This window comes from Bombus impatiens, unplaced genomic scaffold (genome assembly GCF_000188095.3).
Source record: "Bombus impatiens unplaced genomic scaffold, BIMP_2.2 scf_0027, whole genome shotgun sequence".
Taxonomy (NCBI): Eukaryota; Metazoa; Arthropoda; class Insecta; order Hymenoptera; family Apidae; genus Bombus; species Bombus impatiens.
In genome coordinates this window covers 435,405-460,397 of record NT_176446.1, presented here as the reverse complement: position 1 = coordinate 460,397, position 24,993 = coordinate 435,405, and the positions used below count along the sequence as shown (strand labels likewise).

Here is a 24,993-nt window from a genome sequence, read left to right as displayed (position 1 = left end):
CTATCTAACTGTTCGTCAGTTGTAACAACCGTTATATAACGTGTTATCAACAAATACTTACAATTTCTTCCGTCTAAAATAATCCATTAAATATCGTCTTGTAATCAGGCGAATTTGTATGCGATTATGGAAAGCTTAAAATACGAGCCTTAAAATACAAGTCTGTAGACTCCGAAAAACAAATTCTGACGTCAACCTCGACCGTTTCGAACAGCACAACGTAGGCGTAAAATTATTCATAATTCGTTAATTAGGAATCAGACTCCCATGTGAATCGGTGGTACCATTGACTTCAAGGTCAGCCGTCTGGCAACGCCGTGCAGTTAAGTGGTATAATGGCGGCCAGGCCGGATCGACAAAAAAACACCAGGGAAATTTTAATGCCGGGCAGAGCTTCTCTGTTACACCGTATTACCCTCCTAATAGAAACACCGTTACGTCACCCGTTATATTTTCTCGATGCCCTCGACACGCTCCTCCGGTTATCAGTTCGCTTTACAGCGAATAATCGACCGAAGAAAAAAAGAACGATCGCGAACGGACGACTTCTCGCGTTCATGATCGATCATTTCGATCGAGAGAAACGTTCGTGACACGTTCAACGCAGGTCTCCGAGGATGAAGCACCATGTTAGGGAATTTTTTCTTTCTCTGGCGGAAACAATGAGTTAATGCAAGACCTTTTGGGGTGGGATGAGAACCTCTGGCAAGCGTATGCAGCGGCTGCAAGCCTTCTAGGGTCGAAGAAGAAGCTGCATATTTCTTGCCCACACAGTGGAGTGGATCAGGTCGCCGGTGGTGGTAGGACGTTCGGTCAGAATGCTTCGTCAAATGGCCTATTGTTCGCAATTTCAAACCCTTTCGAGTTAAACTGGTACTCTGCTTGTTAACGCGTCCACTACCGACATCGAAACACGGCCTTTGTCGTAAAAATGATCCCAGTTGCGGTGCATTTCGAATAATAATGCACCGCGGTCCGCTTACGGCCTGAGAAGCTTGTCATGAAATATTCCTGCAGGTTGCGGTGAACTCGTGTTCCTGGCTTTTATAAAGAATCAAACAATACCGATCCACCCTCTGCTGGTCGAATCTTTTATACAGAAACAAGATTAAAATCTTCGTAAGAAAGCAAAGAGAATCACTATCCTTCATGAGACAAGTGAAATTTGCAGCTTTTTATAGTACACGCATCCATATATGCATCCCATAGGAAGAAAGAAGTTTTTGCAATTCTTCGAAACAATTAATTAATTACGAGCGAATGGAAAAAAAGGCGTGCCCGTGAGAACCACTGACAAACACAGAGAAGAGTCGCTATGGTATTGAATCAAAGTACAGGTCCTCCAACCTCGTTGACCTCTGACTGAGGGCGAGCAGCCATATCTGCTGGCCAGTTTTTCAGACTGAGGACGCTCGGAACGCTGGCAAGGATACTGCACAACTTCGCCCAGAGACCGGTCTCTCATCGTCTCCTCTTTTGCTGAAGAGGCTCGCCATCTTTATTCCGCGTCAAGGAAGCCTTCTACTGTCTTTCCCTCGAGTCTCTCTCGACGAGACGCCACAGCCTGATCCGCTGGACAATGCTGGCGCCGAGGTATCGACGACCCCGAACACCCGGAGGTCGTCGCACCACGATTATCTGGATAACCCTAAGCATCAACCAATTTCTCTGAAATGATCGGCGGTTCTATCTTCCGACCGTAACGACCAAGACTTTGCACAAGAATCATTTGCTTTAGGCTTTAGGCGAGTTTCTTAAGCTCTGGACATCTTTATTTGACGCGTTGACTGTTTTAGAAATTTCTTTTTCACAGCCAAGGTAGATAGAAGATGAGGAAAGACAAACGCGATAAGTTCGTTCTCGTAGACTTTTCTGACTTTAAGTCGAGTGGAAAAAATTGTAAAACGATGTTTGAATTTATCGTTTCAAAGAACTGGTGAAGGAAACGCTGTAAATATGAAACTTGGCTTTCATTTATAGAAGAACTCGAAGACACGATTCGATGTTTGAATAGGAAATATTCTAAACTCGATCGTACCACTCTTTATACGATTGTTCATAGAAAGTAACCAGTTGTACCGTGGATCGACTTCCTGTGGACATTGAGCCACTGAATAATCACGAGGGAGGATTCCATCTAGATTTACGAGTCCTTCGTCGGACAGAATCGAACGTAAATCCCTGCCAACTTGATCACCAAGGTATATCTTAATCAACGTGTCGTTCGGCTGTCCTTCGTTGCAAGTTAGAAGGAGCTTATAATCAAGGGGATTCAATGCAATCTACCATAGCAATTTACGAATAGAAAAGAATAACACGAACCTGTATATTGGTTCATTTTTGAAGGATTTCCGGTTGTCCGATTAAATACAATCTGCTGACACCGATTTTATAACAGGATGAGGTTATAGGATTTGTTGAAGGTGCGGGAAGAATATATCATGGTAGACAATAAATGTCTTGCAATTTCCTTTCAAATTTTATCAATACAACCAGGATAGTCGTGTCTCGTTATGACGCTAATAAAAACAAAAAATGTTTCGTATAATGTAAAATGCTCGCCAAAGTATTTTATGATAGGTATTCAAATTACTTTGGCGAGTCGCGCTGTATTTGTTTAATGAAAATAGATTTAATTCTTCTACGATATAATTACAGACACACGCATACAAATTGCGCAACACAATGAACATTTGATGATATTCAAGAGGAATTAAAGACGCCATTAAATAGAAAGACAAACAGCGACAAGGTTTTTCTTACGTGCCTTTCAATTTTCCAGTATTTTCATGTGCAGCGAGACGGATGAAGTATTCGGTTAAAAAGTGAAGCAGTTGGACGCGTTCTAGAGCAAATTAAACGAGGCGTGTTCACGGTGGAGAGGAACAGAATCGTACGAGACAGGATATTAAAGAAAGAAAATGAAGGAGACTGGACGAACGAGAAGAAAGCAGGCCTAGCGACAACGTTGAAATCACTTCTCGGCGTTCTGGAGTCATTAACTCGCTCTTCTACCAACAGAGAAAGAGAGAAAATTCTTCTCTACCTTGCCCTTATTTTCTTCGTTTTCTTCGTTAACCTGTCTCGTATTTACCCTTCACCTTCCGCGTTTTACACTCACGGTGCTTTCTTCTTAAAAAGAAGATGCTCGGTACGATCAGGTACAGCATCCGAAGGAAGAATATCGCGGTACAAGATCGTATCTATCTCCCGGAAACTCTACACGCGATTAATCTCACCGACAAGCCCGAGAACTTTCCTATGGTTGGATAATTATTCCAAGGATCCGGTTCCTTGATTTCAAGTTATAGTTTTTTCTTTACTCTTCTTAAATCATGCGAACGTACGCTAATCAGAAACTATTTCCTCTCTTGATCAGGATACTACAGCTTCCGCTAGATACCAAGGGAATTGGTATGAAAAAAGAAGAGAGAAGAGAATCAAGGGCAAGGGAATCTGGTTTCTCACCGTTTCATAGCAAACACTTCTATTTTTATAGATTTTACAGATAATACACGTAAGACACTCGCGCGTCTCAAATTTTTCTTCAACGTATTTCAAATTTTATAACAAAACTGAGAGCAAATATACGTTTAGCCTTTAGTTAGTTGCGTCAAAAAACCAATGATTGTGAAATCCTTACAAAACAACAGTTTCGTCATCAGAAACATTCGAGCGAGGAACGTCTATAATTAAAATTCCATAACATCGGACGATTTTTATTCAATGATAAGTCTTCTTTATCGTATTTGTTTCACTATATTGTGAATTTCTCTTCTTCTGAATACTAAAATATACTGTTGTTTGAGAAGGCTCTGAAATGTTCCACCCTGCCATTCGATACGGAGAAACGAAAGGGGAAAAAAAGGAATTGTTAGAAAGAAGCTGGTCCTCCGGACCGAAGGATACTTTAGTCGCCAGGGGGAGAACTCGATTTCTCAGAAAAGGCGAGGTCCAAGGCCACGAAGGGAGGTCAGAATCGCGATTGCTTTTTAAGCGATATCCACCCACGACAGAATACCTGTTTTGGCCTGTCTCGCCTACACCAGCAAACATTTCGACTTTCACCTACTGATTAGAATTAATACTCTGCCGCCCAGGTGACAAGGATACAACCTTGTGCCCACAGATTCTGAAAATGACTCACCTCGCGCAAAAATATACTTTTACTTCTGAGAATCAACCGAAAAAGTTCGCTTTACCGGTGGAAAATAAATAAGAAAAATTCTTCGCGTGAAATTCAGTAATAAATTGGCAGGAATTTCATTGGATCGTTGACTACAGACTAATACAGACTTTCCAATTTTTATTCCATGTTTTCCTTCATATAACAGCGTTTCACCGTCTAGTTGAACCGTTCGACACGTGAATTTGAATTTTTCCAAATATCATAGGATTTTTATTTTTTCAGAAATATTAGAAATTAGGATTTCCAATAATTTCTGTCCTATGTGATAAGTTTATCGATAGATAGATCTATTTACAACGGTAATCCATTAAACAGGAAACGATGGTTATTTAACGTGAACTAAATACGGTAATGTGCTATAACTAAGAAGGCCGAATGGATAATTCACAACTCACAACATATTTACAACTTAGCTCTTGATTCCTCACAACTCGACTCCTCACAACTCGACTCTCCACTCACGACTCTCATGACTCTCCTAACTCGACTTTTCACAACTCGACCCTTCAGGTAACGATCCGCCGGTAACGACTCCCAAATAACGACTGCCCGTTAATTTTTGTCTGCCTAACTATTCGACTGAAGGACCGACAACGCATTGATGGGTCGCCCGGCCCATTGAAGTTCCCAGGCCCTCTTCATCTAAGAGCACTTAGGTTTTTTCGGGGTATTGTTTATGGTTCACCCGATATTTCTTAGGCCATTTGTCCACGATACTACAATATGATAAAATATTTTGCAAGTTAATCAGGTGTCAAGGTGCCAGGCAAGCACAAATAAATAATCTTTATTGAACGAGGCAGCCTGCGTCACAGGGGCAGAGGCTAGTACGCGTTACGTAAGAGACGATAAAGAACCACACGGATGATCTGGCCGTGTTTTCCAACACGCTTTTATGTCATTGCAGGTGTCACGTACGCAGCGCATTATGTTACTCTGCATTGTTACGCGTTCCACAGACACACTTGGAATTTCATTGACACACTTTTGGAAATTGCCGTTCGAGTTACGCGACTCGACGTAATCGATTAATTTCGTTTAGCTTCCTTCCAATCGAATTTTTCGCCATTTCAAAACCACATTGTTTCCTTCGATATCTAATCTCTGTACTGTATCTAGCAATTGATTTACTCAGTAGAAAAATGGTACGAGGTAATTTTTCTTCTTCAAGATAAATACGAGAAACGACATGTAATTATCCGCAGGATTTTGTTTTGAATTTCCAAGCTTTTATGGCTATCTATAATATCTATCTATCTACGTATACACATCTATAAGAAAGGATTTAAATTACAAGTTCTGTTACTTGCACTACCATTCTTCCTTTAAGACCCTCATTTACTCGTAACACGCGGAATTTCCCTCGGATGCAATGAGAAAAGAAAACTACAATTATTGGGGCTAAAGAAATGGATCGTGATATCGATGCACCAGTTTCCATCCTAGAGATCAACTCCGTTTCCGGTGCAAAGATTCCTCCTAGCCTTATCATTATTTCAGGTTTAAAGAAACGAGTATCGCGAGATGCTTATCGCGCAAGAAATTATTTTTTCCACGATAAGTCCATAATCGTAAGAGACCTGTTAAGAGATGCAATTATCGATAAAATACAGCCAAAAATAACGAAATAACCGCATAATTTACACGCGTGGGGAATACAAAAATTCTTGTCGTGTAAACGGCATTCGTCGCTCGAAACTGCATGGTAAACATCCATCTTTTTCACATGGCGTCTATGAATGACTGTTTCTAATGCAACAAAGATCCACGGTCGGGATGAATAGCAAATATTGACAAAAGGAATTTTATCACGCGTCCTACGTGGCTCCCTTCATCGTCCAACATGAATACGCAGCATGACATCATCGGCTACAGACTCGATAACGAATCTTTACGTATCTTTACGTACGTCTTTATGTATTTTACACGCATTTTATTAACGAAGCAACTAAAGGACAAACTCGAAAAATTCTATTGCCCCACTGGCCGACGATCCAAACTAAACACACAGAATAAAATTACCCTCTATAAGACCGTAATAAAACCTGTCTGGACCTACGGAATCCAACTATGGGGAACAGCAAGTAATTCCAACATTGAAATACTTGAACGCTTGCAATCGAAAACGTTAAGATCCATTATAAATGCACCCTGGTATCAAGATACCAACAGTCAAAGAGGAAATAGCAAAATATAGCGACAGATATAGCAAAAGAGTCAACAAACATCGAAACCCCCTAATTGCTGGACTACTTGATACGTCGGACCAGATCCGCAGGCTGAAGAGACACTACCCGCTAGATCTAAGCGCTAGATTCAATTAGTTATCTAAAATAAATAATATTTACTTATTTATAATACTTACTTGTGAATTATACTTGTCTATAATAAGTATTATCTTATTATAAATAATTAGCCATGTCACTGCGCCAGAAAAAATTACTGAAAATCCTCAATGCGAGAATTGATTGTAAATTGTAATAAATAAAGAAAAAACATACATTTTATTGGCAACCAAGGTAAGCGGATTAGTAGGTATTAACAAAATCCGCATTTCCTTAGCTCGAATGGCCTGCACTGACTTATTTGTCAGCGCAAAAATTTCGTATTTTCATGAACTTTGCCATATAGATGATAAATTGGTTCCTAAACAGATATTCCTCTCGTCTAGCAAATGCTCGACGAGTATACTCGACGCATTACGAATCCTTTACGCATCTTCGTACGTCTTTATGTATGTTACATACATTTTATTGGTTTGGCAAGTAACGTAAACCGCGTCAGAATTATTTATGGCAGGTAACCATCTGACAGAACCGCAACTGTAGTTCCATTGACTTGATAGATGGACGCATTCCCATATCTCAACCCTCTCGATCAAACATTTTTTTCTATTCAGCTTCTATGCATCTTTCTTCAAGAAATTATTAACGCTAGAACAAATTCGAGACTTGGTACCAGTCTAAAAAATTGAGAGATCTTTTGAGTGACATGTATACGAAGTCACGAAAGTATTCGAACATTTGTAGATACAAATCTAACACTTTTCTAACACAAAATTTCATTAGAATGAACACATTAGCACTGCGACGAGATCTGACGATCACGATTATATTGGTACAGTTTGAAAAAGGTCTGAAAATATAGGCAAAAGTTAGAAGATGTTTCGTGCAAATACATGTTTCACAGAGATTACAAAAGTGTTTGTCAAATATCAATTATATTGATGATGGCTGTTCATGAACATCATCGTTTTTTTGTACTTTTCAATATGGAGTTTATCAACGTGAAAGGCAAAAGACGTTGATGAAAGAGTGAAAGACAAGGCGTTTAATGATCACTACACGTCACTAACGATAAATCTTCTTAAATCGAAGAAGATGATGGGTTTCGTCGCAAAAAAAAAATATAAAAAAGAGGATACAAGACACGTAACGATTAATCGAGAAAGAGACGTAGTTACTCAAGCAATAAATCAAAGATCACGATCGGAGGATGTTGTCTGATTCGAATGATCAAAAATCAGCATAGTCCAAGGAGGCTAGCAAAGAGAGAAGAGTGAACAGGAAATGTTCGTGAGCGTTGAACGAACACAGTCAAGGGAATCCAGTCAGCTGGAGAGCAACGAAGATCGTGTTTACAAGGATTACAGTTCGTAGCGCGTGGCGTAAGACGTGGTGGAGTCGTAGACGCCGGTGCAGCTGCAGCTGCAGTCGCAGCCTGAACTGACCGGACGTCGAACCCGAGAAATGCTCCAGCCTGCTAGATATATCGTAATAAGTAGACAAAGTAGCCCACGGGCAGGGCGAATCCCACAGAGGATGCGCTACTCGACCATTTGCATACGTCCGCAGATGAATCTCCAGATAATTCCCATTTTATCGATCTATCCTGGCCACTTGCCATTGCTTTTCCAACACCGAAGAAGGCGTAAAAAAGTTGAGGCTGCTTGATTGCTATCAAGATGAAAGTGGTGTGATTAATGCGCGTTTGATACGTGTTATGGCATGTATCGACATAAATATTTTAATGAAGAATTATTTACAAAAGGTATAAGTATTTGTGACTTGACGTCTTTCACTTTTCAAGCAAATATATAACAAGTGTTCTGATACAGCCGAGCAGATTTTTGCTATGGTTACCACATCTTTTGAGTGTAATATTTTGTAAACCAGCACATTATTTATTGAAATATTTCTAAAAAGTTCGCAGGTCGGAGGAAACTACCGAAAGAAACATTTAAAAACTCGTTTCCGTATAGTATCACGCAGGAACACTTCCTAAAACTATAATTTATTGCCATTAGGAAATTACTATCGTAGATAGCCTGAGACTTCTCTGCTGTACTATGTATTCAGTAACAATTACTCTGCGTCGACAAGCACTTCGATGTGCTTAGTCAAGGATTTGTACAAAAATATTTCTCTTTTATCTGTCGAATCAAGCACAACCTTCGCGGGTTGAAATTCGCGTGCATCAGTCACACCCACGTGCATTCCAAGGATACCGAACAGCTTCCTGGTGGCTAATCGAAGGAACGAACCACGGAAATAACAACTTCTCGTGGATGTTACGTAAATTCCGGCTAATAAGAATCTGCCGTGGGTTAGGGACGGAATTAATATCCGCCGTTGTGGGTGAATATAAATCTCTGACAAGAATCATCGCTCCGGTGTTTACGTGTGCATGCTCGCGTGCATTCTCCTGGCATGCAATCTCGCCGTGTTGCTGCTGACTTTACGCGAAGCTCTTGACACCCTCGGAAAAGCGCATATCCCCATTCATAAGTAAGCGGACACTCGCAACAAATTAAATTCACGTGAATGATCATCAGGAACGATTAAAACCTTCAAGAATTATTATCCCATTTGAAATTTTTGGCTATGTAAAACTTATATATCTAATGTTACAGTAATCTCATCAATTAAGTACAACCAAAGTTTCTACGTTTGCCACGTCCATCGATAACTCGTTTCGACCAATCTCGATATTAATTTATATTATTAGAATTCTCTTATTACATTGATAGTTCTCGAAATGATTCTGTAAATCAAATTCAGATACAGATTCAAATTTTAACTGCAGTATTCCATCTAATGTACTCCAAATTTCTTTGAATAAAATTTCGATTACAATACTACGAACTCGTTATTCTTTTTTAATCTTTGCAAGCAGTGTTTTTTCGACCGTTCGCGAGATAACACGCCAACGGCAGTGGTAAATTCCCCTTACGATTGGATAATCGACGCCACTGAATTAACAGGTATAAATTAATGTTTATTCCAACAATCTTGAAAAGAAGATAATTACGCTGATGGTTATGTACAAGTTAAATAAGCGATCGTTTTAAGGATAGAAACCCGGTAATGACACGTTGACTATTCTAACGATGAAAAATAAGTGAAGTAAAGTGACGATGCTGTGTCGGAGGAAAGCTAGTCGTGGGTGGGTCTAATCCACAAGAAAGAGCTGATTCGTCAAGGACAAGGTTTCATTGGGAGAGTGAGGGAAATACTTCGCTGTCAATCGGTTAATTTTCTAGGTTGGTTGGCGAGGAAGGGTGCTAACCGCCCCCGAGAGAGAGTTGCTAGTGGGAAGCATCATACGCGAGAGAACTAACTTTCCGGTAGTAACAATAAAGACCCTAACTAACAAATTCCTGAGATTTATAATGGGTCCTTGAGACTATTGAGAGTACGCAGTAAGGATGAACGGACATATCTAGTTCCCATCTTGCCCGCGATGTGTGCCCTGGTCTAGGTAGAGTGTCGCCCGACGTACAAGCAGTTTCTCCCATCTTTTATCATATGCTTTTAATAGTCATTTTGTATGAACCCGACATTTCGATCGGTCCAACTTCTTCCCTGATAATTTAAGAAAACTCATTACCTTTTTCTTACGAGTATGTTCCAATATTTATAAAGTAGCCGCTTTACTCGGCGAGTTCCTTTAATCGCAGCGAAAGAAATCTGCCAACTTGGCAGAGAATCAAATGGATAACGGAAACCGTGGAAGAACATTCGTGTTTTATACGCGTCATTAATATGCATCGGTTGCAACATAGTACAGCGCATAGATTAAAGGGGAAAAGGCCAATTGTTAATCTTCAAACCACTGGCTTCTTACATAAATTTTATCTTTTTTACTGTAATCTTCACGACCATGAATACTTGCAACCTTCCTCTTTGTATTTTCCCTCGGTACAGCACCTATCAACCTGGCTGCTATAAAATTATTCTAATTGCAGGTATAGTGCGCGATAAATATTGCTAGGAAGGTATTGAAACTACCGCAGGTGAGAAAGTCATAGGAACGTTAATAGTAATAATTAAGAGGCGGTGGTGATGAATCAGCTGATAGTTCGTTTGCATAAAACCCCTGGCTACCGGCGGCCCTTTCGTGCCAGGGGCCAAGAGCTATACGCATCCTGAACCTCTCGGTGTAATAAACATGCTATGCCTTCCCATAGCTCCGATAACGAATTTTCTTATCGGGATTGTACCAACCATGACAGACAAGATAATAATGATAATCCTCGGTTACAAGGTTTCACGTGATCAAAAATTCCTTGCGTTATACTTCTTTCAAATTACATAGCGAAACCTGTTATTAGCCACAAAGTCTGAGAAGATCGGAACCTTTTAAAAATTTTGAAATTTCCTGGACGAATAGCCTCGAGGCTGACGAGGAGGTTTATCCAAACTTGAAATTAGTTTGAAAAAAATAGAAGGTTGGAAGAATGTAGCGTTCTATCTTCCAATAGCTGGGACGAATGCCATTTGTTTGAAAAATTTCATAGTGGCCGAAAGATGACCTCTGTAAAAGAAGATTAAATTATTTCCCAATACGGTTTCATATTTTGTTCCTAACCATGTTAATTACGCCATAAAAGAATTCAAAAACGTTCAGTTATTTTATTATACTTATGATAGACAGTGTCTTAAAATTATAATAATAATTAGTATCAGTGTATGGGTATATCAGCCTATCACAAAGATTGATATTACGATAATTTAACATCTGAGCGACTTCCCGTACGAGAAACGTGTTCGTTGTTGCAAATTTAAAATACCAAGCAGCATTTTATCGAGCCTGCATATGAATGAACTAAATCATACTGATTCTATGATTTCTTAGAGGATAATAATCCAGGAAGCAATCTGAGAATATCAGATATGCGTGTCTTCGAAACACCTCCGCGGTTTCACACGCAAAACATCTTTTAGCATGCTCGGTTTCAGATTCTCGCGTTGGGTGGTCGATCACGCGGAAATAGACGTTTAATGATTCGCTTAAACTTTGACTTCGTGCAGCTAACAACAATTCCATTAATCTTTCTGCCCGATCGTCACGTTTTCTATGGAAATTATCATTCAAAATTCCAATCAAGATGAAATTAGATTTCTAAATGCAAATAATTCAATCGAAAAATTCGTTTCTTGATTGTTTCTTTCCAGATGCGATGATCTTAGACCATCGAATTAGAACCAAAAATCTTTGACGTATGCGCATTATAGGTAATATAAAACATTTTGAAATTTCATTAGCACTATAACGAGCCCGACTCCCATGGCTATATTGGTAAAATGTGAAACCAATCTGAAAATATTATTTTTTATATATTGTATATATTTTTATTTTCTTTATATCGTTGTTCTATATGTTATTAAAAATATTCAGATACTTTCACGAGCCAGTACGTGATCGCTTATAAATATATCTATCTAGTAATAATTTGAACAGCCAGGAACAATTTATTAATATATATTCCAGTTAAAAAAGTGAAATTCTGTAAGTGGTTATGCTACTCCAATGAAAGTAGCAGCATCCTCTCTCGCGTTATCCTTAACTAAAACACAATTTCCCGAGTGTCCGTCAGGGCAAATTGTAGGGAACTTATGGAGTTACATGAAGAAAAGGGATTGTAGTTGAGTGAACAGAAAGATCATCGAGGAAATCGATGCAATATCCGATAGATATACGTGACTGTGCAAGAAGGGAATGCCGTGGATGCCTTGCGGTCTGATAACTTCTCATCCAGCATCGCGACGATGGAACTCAGCTCTTGTCATTCCTATTGCCTCGTCACTTGGCCGAGGCCTTGTCTCGCGATAAACCAACGGTATACTAGGAGGATAGTTTTGAAGAATTTTTGAACCGTTAGAGCACGTAACGAGAGAACAATGCTTCATCTTCTATGCTAGAAGCGGAACGATGTATGATCGGTGCAACGGTACTTTATAATAAATTCCGACTTTGGGTCGATCCGTGCGTTTGGATTCGCGATACCATGGCTCTGCGTGTTTTACGATGGTCAAAGTGGGTGCTGCCAGCAAAGAAGATGGATCTAACTAGGCTTCCTGCTGCCGTAAAATAGTTAACTTTGATGTTACCGAAGTACGGAAAATCTAGACGAAGAGTTATCCATAACGCGAGTTTCCCTGAAGCGAAGAAATCTCGTAGCGGTTTCGAACGAAGCTTCCCATGAATAGCAGAATTCCTCTTGAACCTGTTTGTCATTCGTCAAAGTATTGAATCTTCTCGAGATTCAACAAGCCAATAGTTGAAATTTCTCTAATAATAAAATTAACAAATTATTCCTAGCTTTTCGATGAGTAGCAAAATTTCGATCATTCCATTTACAACCTGTCACCTATCAAAATACCGAATGTCTTTGAGATTCAGCAATACGTAAAACGATGCGAAAATGAGGGCATATCTAATCTCATTTCCTATTACCATGAAATAGTTACCATTGGAGTCCATAAAGCGTAGAAGAAATAACCATATTATAGTTAAAGTTTCTCTAAGACGATAATGAATTCTCTGACCCTTCCACGAGTAGCAAAATTCCTTTCAACCTGTCGCCAATCAAAGTATCGGATATCGTGGAGATTGCGGAATAAGTAAAACGATGCCGAAATAATAGCACAAGACTCGTGCAAAATAATCTCTAACCCCGACTATTAGCATCAATTCTCGTGTACAGCACACGTTACACGTCCATCATGGGTGTTTGTGCAAAGGCATCGGCAGTCCGTGACCACGTTCGTTCCAAAGATCCTCTCGGCTTCTCCTTTGTTTCGTTCCTTTTCCTTTTCGTTTTCATCCATCTCCGGCCCTCCAGTATCCTTCTTCCGTCCCTATCTTCTAAAGGCATGCACACGCAAGCAGACCCTTCTCTTCTCGCTCGTACGTGCTCGTGTATAAACGTGCGATTCCTCTAGCCTGGCAGGAGACTCGTTCGTGTAGGTGGGCTCCTCACATCGGCGACCTCGAAAACTTCAACATCCTCCTCCAGGATGTTCGCCAACCGCCTGAAACGAATTGTGAGGAGACTAAAGGCCACACCGAGTCATATATGTTAGGTTCTTTCGACAGACTTCTTTCGTCGGCCACTAATTGATGGCTCTTCCGTGATCCTTTCGTGAGAGAATGCCCGTATTCTACTCTCAACTCTTCACGCTTTACGTTCAGAGTAAATATTATCTTTGTACCTGCATCTGTTTGACTATTCACGATAGAATCGGTAATTTCTTACGCACATAGAACAAAGTAGGGTTATTTGAATCAGAAGAATATTCGAGTCGAGTTAAGTAATTTGCCTGAGTTAAGTAATACGCTAAGTTCGATTATGAACAATTTTTAAGCGATCTGCATATGGAAACAGACTATTTGACTCGTTGTCGGTGACGTGATATACAATGAAATAATAATATATCGTGTACTTGCGTCGATAACTCGATGACCATTGCTTTTTCTAAGAGAATATAAATTCGTACTCCTCGATAGCGTGTGTATATTATTTCATTTCTGCGGGTTATTTTGTTGCTTGTTTTATCCGCTTCGTCACTGGATCATTCGAATGATTTTCTCCTTTTGATATCTTCCTTTGATGGATCTTCATTTATGCATGAATTATTATGGAATATTTCCCCATTCTTTCGTTATTTCGTTAAAGACTAATGGTACCTCATAATATACGACAAGTTTTATTATTCAAACTTCGAGATTGAATTTTGAGACTCAAGGAATTTTTGAATAGCCTTCAGGCAAGGATAACTATAAAAGAAATTTATGAAGGAAGAAATCTTCGATAAAACTACTAATAGAGACGAAGATCAATAGCGGTAAGCAGTTACGTAACGAGGATCGGGATTAATTGAAGATCGTTATGAGCTCATTCACGCAATAAGCACGTAGATGTAACTACTCGACTATAGATACGTTGCATAAGCATTGACCTTCGATAATAAACCTCACAATTTATGATAATAGATATCTAAGCTTACATGGTGTTACACCATCGAACGACTGCGTTGATCTTCAAAATTTTCCGCTGTATATGTATATATAATAAATGGTATATGTACTTAATATATATATATATATATATAAAAGGTATATGTACTTGCATAATTATAATCGATTATATAATTATACTTGCCAAGAACCAATGAACTGAGACTTCGAAGAGTCTATTTACATCTATGAAACCGCATCTACAAGCCGTAAAAAAAGAAACACAGGCGAAAAAACTGAATTGAAGGTAACCGAGCATCCGGAATTTCCCATGCGGATAATACGAATCATCAAGATCGCGGTCGAGGTGAATCATAGAAAAATGTACGTGAGGGAATACGAAATTGTAAAAATGCAACGCGTTCACCAGGGTGGTCTCCACCAGGAGAAGAAATACAATACTAAAAAACGATCTATCCGAGTCTTTTTACTTTCATCCGACTGAGTTAGATCCAACTAAGGATCGTGTGACAACACACGGTGAGGCTGGCTTTAGGGTGTGGTGTACATGAATACCGCGAAGAAATCATGGTCATGACTGTAAATAGAGTACACGAAGGGGTCCAGGATCGGTTCTGTCCTGGCCATAAATGCGATACCCCTTCGTTGCTAGGTAGGTGTGAAACGTAAAGTCAGCGATCTGACGAGGCTCGGGCCGATGCACTGCAGATTGCGAGTATCCTTGCTGAGGTCGGACGCCGAGCTTCGTCGAAGGTCGTTGCCTGCTCGATATACACGGTGTACCTTGAGAATTTTCGCCCAGCCTCCGCACCGTACACGTTCGCCTCTCTCCGTGGCACAGAAAGTGCTCAACTTCGCGGGGAAAGGCGGATATGGCAGTCCAAGTGTGTTTTTGATGTCGTTGAAAGGATTCGTGCATATCCAGCCTTTGTTGCTTCGGGTTTCAGCGTAAAACGCAAGTTAGATGATTTGGCAACTGGTCTTTGAAAGAATTCCCGTATTTTCCGTTTCTGCCACTCTATTTTGGCTTTCATGCGAGTTACAGGATCTAGAAATTGATCTCCGAAGGGATTCTTGTGTTTTATGTTTCGATCGCTTTGTTTTCTGGTTCAAAGTAGGTCGGATGATTTGGAACTGATCTTTAGGAATCTTTGAAAATATTTGTTTGGATGTGATTTAAAAAGATTAGCGAATTTTTTTGTTTCTGATACTGTATCTTCGAGATCTACGTTAATGAATCTAGAAATCGATCTTTGAAAGGAATCTCGTGTTCCCTGTTTCTTTCGCTTTGTTTCTGCGTTCGAGGCAAGGGAAATGATCTAGAAACTGATCTTGAGGAATGTTTGGAAAGGAATGTTTCCTGATGATTCCATCATTAACTTATCGTATAAAATAAATACAATTATACCACTAAATACTCATTTTCCTTTCAATAAATAGAAAGTATTCTTCCATTATTAAAATCCATTAACATTTTAATCGACTGCTTTAGGAATTCAAGATAACTTCTCCGATTACCAATTCAGGTTTGTGGAAACTGGCACATTTTATAAAATATAGTCCAGATGTTATCATAGATATTCGTTACCTATGATTATGAGAATTAATTGGATCCCTCGATTAAGTTTAATACTCTCCACAAGATATGATCATCCTCTTTTTTTTTCAACTCACTTAATCCGTTCTGTTGTCGTGATATCCGCACATTTTTATTACACTTTGTTAACGGTTTAATAATCCTGCAAGGAGAAGATAGGACGAGAAAAGGACAATTAATTCGAGGTGTGTTAATACGTTAATGACGATAATGATACTGCGTCGACAACGACAATCACGACTCCGAGTTGCTTGGAAGATCCTGTCAAGGTCGTGGTTCTTGATTTACAATGCGGCTCGGAAGCACGAGGTATCTCCTCGGCGGTGTAAACCACAATATACGTCATTCTTCCAGAATATTTTCTTCCACGATCAAATCTTCGTAATAACCTCGTAATAAATTCTCCTTGTTGATGTTCCAAGATGAGTCTGAGAAGCAACGAGACTGGTAAAGTAAAAATATTTCATAAATATTTTATATGTACAGCGGAACACGAAACTGTTTAGACACTTGGCACAGAAATTTTTTGTGAATATGTTATGTCTATGGAATGTCTATGGACTCTGGAATGAAACATTATCGTGATTCTATCGATTAAATTTGAAACCAATCCAAACAAGCATATACAAGTTACGAAACAAAATCTACTTCAAACATATATTTAGTAAAAAGTTAACGCAAAGCATGAATAGCCATCGTAAATGTTTTAAATATACGTAAACTGGTATCTTGCAATTTTTATATATATTTGCAGACTTGTTTTAAATTGCACCAACATAATCGTAACAGTCGAATCTTATAACAATGCTAATGAAATTTCAAAATATATATATAATACACACAATATGTACCAAATACTTTCGTAAGGCTGTGTAGGCTGTTCCTTTTATTCCAAACCTTTCCTGTATCCTTTATAATCCGTCACTACTAGTAGCCATTTAATTTTGCACGTCGATTAACTCCTTTTGGCGCATTCATGCACTGCCGGATCATTACCATTAATGCAAACGATAATCGCCGCTAATGAGAGTAATTCGCAATCAAAGCTTCCTGCTACAACGACGGACAATAAGTGTAATCAAACGACCATGATGATCGTTCTTCGAGAACAGGGACAATTATCTGTGGGCGTTGTAGCTGCGATTACATGTTTGCTTAGCGGCCTCCTGTAGCCCAAGGATCAAACAAAATACGAACGAAGGAGCCTGAAGTTTAAAAAATTCACTTAAAAATAATCCCATCTTTACGATGTTAGAAACTGGCAACTTCGCCAATGGAGACTTACACCCATACTCCAGGCAAAAGTCTGTGTAAAATTTAAAGGAAGCGATGGAAACAATCGATAAAATGGTTAAAATTTGTCCAGTTTTGAAACTAATTTGATAACTGTCCTGATAAGACCATTAAGAGTACTTTCGTCAGCGAGTGTGAATCTTCAAATATGCTTCAGCGAGAGCCTTTGAATGAAACGTGAATCAACCGAGAGAGTATCGAGAAAACTAATAAATAATCAATTTCACTTGGTCGGCGGTGCACGAAAGGGAAACGAGCTGGCCTGGCAAAGCAAAGTGGACGTGGCCGAGGGAAGAAATGACGGAGCCGCTCCTTTCTCGGCGGTATAAACGAACGAGACGAAGGAATCAGCGAAGAGAGAAGGCGAGGAGCGAGAATGGTCCGGTTTTTGCTAGCAGGGTGCAAGGACAGACGGATTGCTCAGAGGACTGAAAGTCGTGGGGAACGTGATCAGCGTCACCGAAACGCTCGTAAACGAGAGAATTGCAACAGCCGGCACCGAAACCCGCCTATACGCACCGCGTTTTTGCCAAGCTTGTTTGAACAACTAACCAGACGATCGTAGTATAATGGTACAGCGTAGAAACGGGGACACAGATAAACATCGCTGTAATTTTACTCGATTTACCTCATGTGTTTGTTGCCATAAAGGAGGCGCTTTGGTTCAAAGTGGTTTTGACAAGTAGTTTAAGCTAGGATCAAAAGTGGATCAAGTCAGTTTGAAGGATTAGAAAACGTTGAAATTTACCAATGATAAATAGTTTTACGTTTTACGTATTTCGTTGGTACGTAAATGGTTTTACGTATTTATGAAAAATTTGGAGATGCAAGAGTGCATATGGAATACGTATAATAAACAGAAACATATAAGATATATAAAATCTCTAATTAGGTTTTCTTTTTTTAATAATATTCATAAAAACATGAATTTATATAATTATCTACACTCTAGCGACCAAATTTGGAACGATATTTAATTTGGAGTGGTTGGACAGTGATCTTGGAGAGTAATCAAGGCTAGGAGCAGAGGTAGACTAAGCTAGTTTGATGAGAAAAATTGTACTCTTGGTAAAATCAAAGACTACCAAATTTGGAATCATATTGTATAATTTAATGATGATGGTATTCATAAGGCTGAGTAATAAAAAAAAATTGTCGAAACTTTGTTATAGGACGACGGTGGTATCGAGTACTTCAACACTATAGTGGTGCAGCCGCACCTGAAGTTGATCACGAACCAGGGCAGAGGTTTTCACGTGAGATGCCGATACCAAACACGAGACAAAGTAGTAACGAACGATCAAACCCACGTGGCCATGCTGCAGTCTCTACCGCTTCAGGTAACGATGCCATTTTCCTTTGAAATCCTACGATCAATGAGACATGTTCATTCAATTATTGCTACAAGCCCTAAACCCGAGTTACATCAACGTCAAACATGATTACGGCATTCAGGATGAGCCTATTTTCTAATTTAGCGAAAGACGAGTCAGGAGAAGCTTTTTCTCTTCACCGAGCAAAAAAGTATCGAGCAATCGTGAAAGATCGGGAAACGTTCCGCAGATGAATAATAAATTGCGTTTTACGTCTCTCGACAGGCAACAGCTCCTATGCCAGGATGCACGATGAAGATCTTCAACGGAGATCCAACGAGGCATCAAGTGGCGGAAAACGTGAAGATCGGGGACCCTTTGACCTTGGTCATTAGCATCGACAAACAGGAAATGTTCGGGCTGAAGATCTCCGACTGCCTGGTGCGCGACGGCTTAGGATGGGGAGAGCAGAGACTCATAAATGACGAGGGGTAATTTTGTCTTGCATATCTTTGCCAAATGTAAATGATAAATATAATATTTAAGAGTATACGATATACATATGTTTCGATGATTCGAAATGTATAAGGTTTACAAGAGATGCCTTTTTTGAAGAACTAACGTTCTGACGAATTACAACAACGTGAAACAATTATATATAATTTAGGTATACAGGTTCTTGTGAGAATGATCAAACCGCATGGGTTTCATCCTTCAGATGTTTAATTCATCAGAAAGATCGAATGTATAGATTCTTATGAGTATGCAATTCAGTCTTCAATAACTGTGGTCCTTTGTTATAAAATGACGAATTAAATCAACTTCCTTTGGATGCTGAACATTGAAAAGAAACGGTGACTAATATATCTTTGTCCAACGATTCACATTTACCCATCGATGAATCAAACCAAACAAAAATTCTCTCTTCCATTTTACTTCGTTTTTCATATTTATTCCATCCGCGGAGACGTTTAATAATAGACAGGATAGCGGACGTAAGAATATTTCTTCGACCGGTACAAATAAATTGTTCGCGTCAGAGCATCGTATGAATTATTCAAGGGTCGGAATTCAGGGTATAAAGCGGGCCGGTTCACTGACTTCTTTTCATAAGCAAATCAGCTGATCCAACCAACAGGTTGCACGCACACTTTCCCTCTTGATTTGTTCGTGCAATTGCAGAATATTCCTAGTATTCGCCTTCTCTATTTTCATATTGATCGATCTCGAAAGAACAGCCTCTGCAAAGATTATATAAGCAGAGAAAAGTATATGTTAGAAATTTCTGATAGCAAATTATTCATATAATTTCAAAGTTCTGACGCAACACCTGTTTTTCTGAGGTTTATTACCAGAAAACACTTCTCGATTTGATTCGTTCTTCTCGGCACAATGTTTCCTCTCTTTTAAGACTTTATATGTTCTCAGTTTAAACGATCAAATCCGTCATACTCGACAGACTAAGTATATATAATTATCAATTATTGCAATTAAAAGTATTTTCAGATTTAGCACATTTATATACAAAAACTGTGTTGCTATTACAGTTGCCCAGTCGACGGTGAGATCATGGGACAATTCACGTATAACGAAGATAAGACGGAGGCAAGGGTGAACTTCCAGGCGCATAAATTCCCCTACACAGCCAGTGTCTACTACCAATGCAACGTCAGACTATGTGTAAAACACGGTGGAGGATGCAGCAACACGGTAATCAAAATTCTACCTTTCTTCCTCATAGAAATTCTCTTCCTCGTAGTTGTTGAAAGATCGTTTAGAAAGATTGGGATGAACTATGTAATTGTAACAAGTTGGTTAGAAAGAAGATCCTACGAGGAATCATTTGGAGAAAATCCAAAAGAAATCATCGATATTCCACTGTTGCAGCCACCGGCGTGTAATTTGGTATCCAGACGTCGCAGGGACACTGCCGACGACAACGCAGTGAAAGGTGTCGAAGGCCTGGACGGAGGAACGCCAGCTACCATCGAAGTTTATAGCGGACTATACGTGAACGAAGCCTCGGACGTTGGCTCCAAGTCAGACTTTACCGACGACGTCTTCAGAGAAAGGGTTAGTCGCATTGGTATTCCTGTCCGTTACCATTTCCTGGTAAAATTCAGAAACATACGTAACTTCGTAGCTTTCGTTCGTAAGACGTGTGAGACGGAAATATAAATTATCAAGGAAAACACAGTGAAGCAATTTTTAATACATTAGACAGGATGTTCGGAGGAATCTGCTAAAAAATTGAAATCAAAACGCGATAGAAACGTGTAGTAGTATAAATGTTAGTTCGTAGAAAATTTAGAAGAAGTTTCGAATCGAAGGAGACAACAATTTACCCATTTTCTGATCCTGAGGAACTCGGCTTATATAATTTGCAGACTATCGACGATCCCGACAACATCTGCATTTCGCAGAGGAGCTTCGCCATCGGCATCGCGATCGCGGGTCTGATCCTCATGCTGGTGGTAGTCGCGGCCATTCTAGCACTGCTGGCCAAGAGACGACACAAGAGCATCTCGACGACGGGCTCGTCCATCTACAGCGGACCTTACACGAACACTGCATATAGTCACAGCAGCTAAGTTCGTCCGAACCTCGATATCCTCGAACAAACGAGGTGATTCGAATGAAAGAACGAAAAACTTTAGCTATATGGTAGTGAAACGAGCGGCCAATCGATACTAATGTCGAGACGGAAATTTTTCCAATTATATCGGTTCTACGTTAGCCTCGGTGCATCGAGGTGTAGAGAATTTAGATGGATTAAACGAGATTTTGCTCAACTGCCGATGCTATTGTTGCTTCTTTGAAGATATAGCTCAGAACCCTATAGGTCCGAACACGTGGTCGAATGTGCTCGATTAAGAGAGGGTGCACCACCTTAAAAATGTTCAAAAATAGGCTAATTCTAAGAATCTTCTTTGGATAATTACGATACAAAGTGAAAACTCCAAATTTTTTCCTAATAATTTCCTCTCTAACTTCGTTTGTGAATTTCGGAAAAGAATTTAGAAACTACCTAAAACCTTCAAGAGAAGTACAATATAAGGTTCGGTTTGTTCAAATTGTTAGGGCGGTGTACCTCCTGAATCAAGAAATTCCTGCGTATTTTATTCAGATACGTTTCTTGCCATCCGTTTGATAACTCGTCCCAACAACTGCCCTTTCGAAATTCCCCCAATTGTAAAATTGTTCATAAGAAGCACGTGTTAGAACCTGAGCAGTTTTAGAGAAATCCTAGCCTAGCCAGAGACAACTTGAGACGAATCGACACGAAATCCTTAGGATTAACTTTAATATATACGTTATATTATTATTATTATTATATTATATTATATTATATTATATTATATTATTATTATATTATATTATATTATATACATATTGTATACTAGTCCGGTATACGCTGTCCTAGCTAACCTAGCAGCCGCACTAAAAACAGAAGGCGCACCATATGAATATTCTCTCTGTCTCCATTATCCTGGCAATTTAACTTAATCATCAGCGCAGAACGACTCACTCTAGCGTTTAAGGTGAAGTCGCCAGAGATACTTCTTAAGCGAATCAAACGCCCCAGTGATTTTTAACTACCGTCCTTCTTTTCCTCCTATCCCGATTTCCTAGCCAAGTATTGCATATTTCTTATCCGCATCTATGACAATTCTTTCTCAATATTTATAGTCACGGTCTTTTTATTCCTTCTTCTTTTTCCTAAATTTTGTGGCGAAGGGATAATCCTTGACTCCTGAATCTCGGTTACTTAAATTTTCAAATTCTAAGTTTGTTCTATCAGTTACCAATAGACTGTGGATTTTTATGCAAATTTATCTTTCGCTAAAGAAACGAAAGCCAAGGAGAAAATTTTCATTTGCTAAATATTATGGATTGAGTGTTATTACTTTCATGTAAAACGTATCATGTCAACGTATAATCCATTTATCTTACTTCTTTATAAATACAATTAGAACTTCGTTTATATGAACTTATCAAGTATGGACAAATAATTCACCCATTTTTTCACTTTCAAGCTCCTCGTAAATGCATAACAATCCACACTCTAGTTACCAGTTTGCTTCCTTTACAGAATCTTCGACTATCATCTTAATGAACATAATTTCCTCGTGACAAGCAATAAACAAATCACGAGCACTTAACCAGCTGCTGGCTAATCGATTACAGACAAGTTTCTGTGCATTCGAACGAATCGAGGCTGCTTCGAACAGGCAACTCGGTAAACTTGTATGGGATGCATCGGTTATTACGTGCTTCCGACTATGTGCTACGGTGTTTCGTGAGATTAAGTCCCGTTGCCGCGGGAACGAGGAGAAAAGAATCACGCTACATCGTCCTGTATACACCAAAGATTAAAAAGGTGTTAGAAGAAGGAGATACGCTATCGTTCATAAATATCTGGATACTTTTGTCGACTCGTAGTAACAATATAAAAATTGCAACAAATTGCACGAACTGGCTAATAGCAAGGTAATAATTAGAGACGGCACTGGAAATTATTACAATATTTTTTCATTTTCATTTGCGATATTTAAGATTATTTATATACTATCGATATTGAAATATTAATTGTTCCAATATTTGGTAAACTTCTCTCACAGGTACGAATTACTCTGATTAAATAATATGATGTTTATTAATTATGTAAAGAAAATATGCACAGTTACAGCTATTTGGAAAAACATTTCATGCGCATCAACCGAATATAAAATTTACTTATCGTAATTTTATAATGAATCTTATCAAATACAAGTAAATGTCCAGATACTTTTGAATGGTAGCGTATAAACCAGTGGAACGTCTCCTCGTGTCCATGACCACGGGACATTCGCATGAGTGTGGCAATAAACGAGTGCATAATCCATTATAACGCTTAAACGTAAACTAGTTTCCATTGAATCGAGGTGCTGCTCCGATAACGATGCCCTCTTTTACGGGATACTTCCGACTGTTACCTAGACAATAAATAAGGATAAAATATCTGTTAACGAATGACGTAATTTACGTTCAAATCGGAAGTACCCTGTATAATTGCTTCGTCGTTTCTTCGATTCTTTTACGACCAAAAGCTAATCGATGGACAAGCGTATCTCGTCGTAGAGAATCTAGTGACTTTTTGTGGAAGAAAAAGAATCGAAAAAGAAGTGAGGGTATCGCCGTTTTATTAGTCGCGCGGAGCGTTCTTTTCTTCTTAGTTTTTAATTTGTGAGGAAAAAAAAAGAGTTACGCGGTCGCGTAAATGGGTCCAACGTGGTGGTGGGTACAGATCGTAAAATTTACATTTAAAGAGAACAGAGGGAAAGAAAAGACAGAATGGACACGCAAACGTAACACTCGTAACCTATAAGCTATACGCAAGAAATTAAGAAAACGGACAGAAAAAAAAGTATAAAAATGTTGATTCGATTTACATGGAACCGCTTGCTCCGACGATTGTCTCTGTACACCTACGATCGCTCATAAACTTCAGTTTGGTCAGGAACATCGTACAATAAGAATTTTTATCGTAAAATTATGTTAAACGATGGAAAGTGAAAATTTACTATCATATAAAAGTATAGCTAAAAGATTAAAGTATAGCTAGCCTTGTCTAGAATAGCGCGAAGATGTAGCATGACATCCAACAAAAATTCGTCCAAAAATACTGTGAACTATCTAAGCTGTATAAAATCTAGGAGATACGACGTTCTTACGTGTAAGATATCTAACTTTTATGAAAAAATAATCGAAAATTCTTCGTCGCGATGTTTCACAAATGTGTAACAAAGTGCAATAATTTCGAGCGATCGGTAGTGTTAAAGAACGTCGTGGATCGAAAGCACTCGACGAATGGTATAACAAACGAGCGTTATCGTTTCGTCGTATTCGTGGCATTGGTTCATAGCGACATTGGGGATAAAAACTGCCTGTATAGAGTTCTTTTTGTAAGGATACGCGATTCTTCACTAGGTCCTGCAATGTTTCTCTGGACCCTTGTCCAAAACTTACAACGAACTTGTGTAAATAACGAAAACGTAATAAATCTTGTAACCATAAACGAACGTAGTTAATTAATACACCACGGACAAACATTCCGATTTCACTAATAAAATATATCATATTATTTATGATACAATTTACGGCTCATATTATTTATGATACAATTCATGATTGTATCACGTATAATGATGCAATTGGGAATACCGAATTTAAAGCAAAATGAAGATTCTTACCATTTTGAACCAATATTCTGATGTTGTATGTTAAATTTTTCACATTTACAACGAGCTGCCGGCAGTTGCTTCCTCTTCCCATTATGACGTCGCGCGAAATGATGT

At 39.0% G+C, this 24,993-nt stretch overlaps 1 protein-coding gene across 1 annotated transcript in view; it reads left to right on the top strand.

The window, feature by feature from the left end:
• LOC100743962 overlaps window positions 1–24,713 on the top strand; it is a 73,158-nt gene extending 48,445 nt beyond the window's left edge. The window contains exons 5-9 of the mRNA XM_003484955.4: window positions 18,515–18,682; window positions 18,941–19,146; window positions 20,203–20,365; window positions 20,543–20,728; window positions 21,043–24,713. Coding sequence (XP_003485003.1) covers window positions 18,515–18,682; window positions 18,941–19,146; window positions 20,203–20,365; window positions 20,543–20,728; window positions 21,043–21,246 — 927 coding nt within the window. The 3' untranslated portion in view covers window positions 21,247–24,713. The remainder of the gene's footprint in view (window positions 1–18,514; window positions 18,683–18,940; window positions 19,147–20,202; window positions 20,366–20,542; window positions 20,729–21,042) is intronic.
• Window positions 24,714–24,993: the final 280 nt, after the last annotated feature.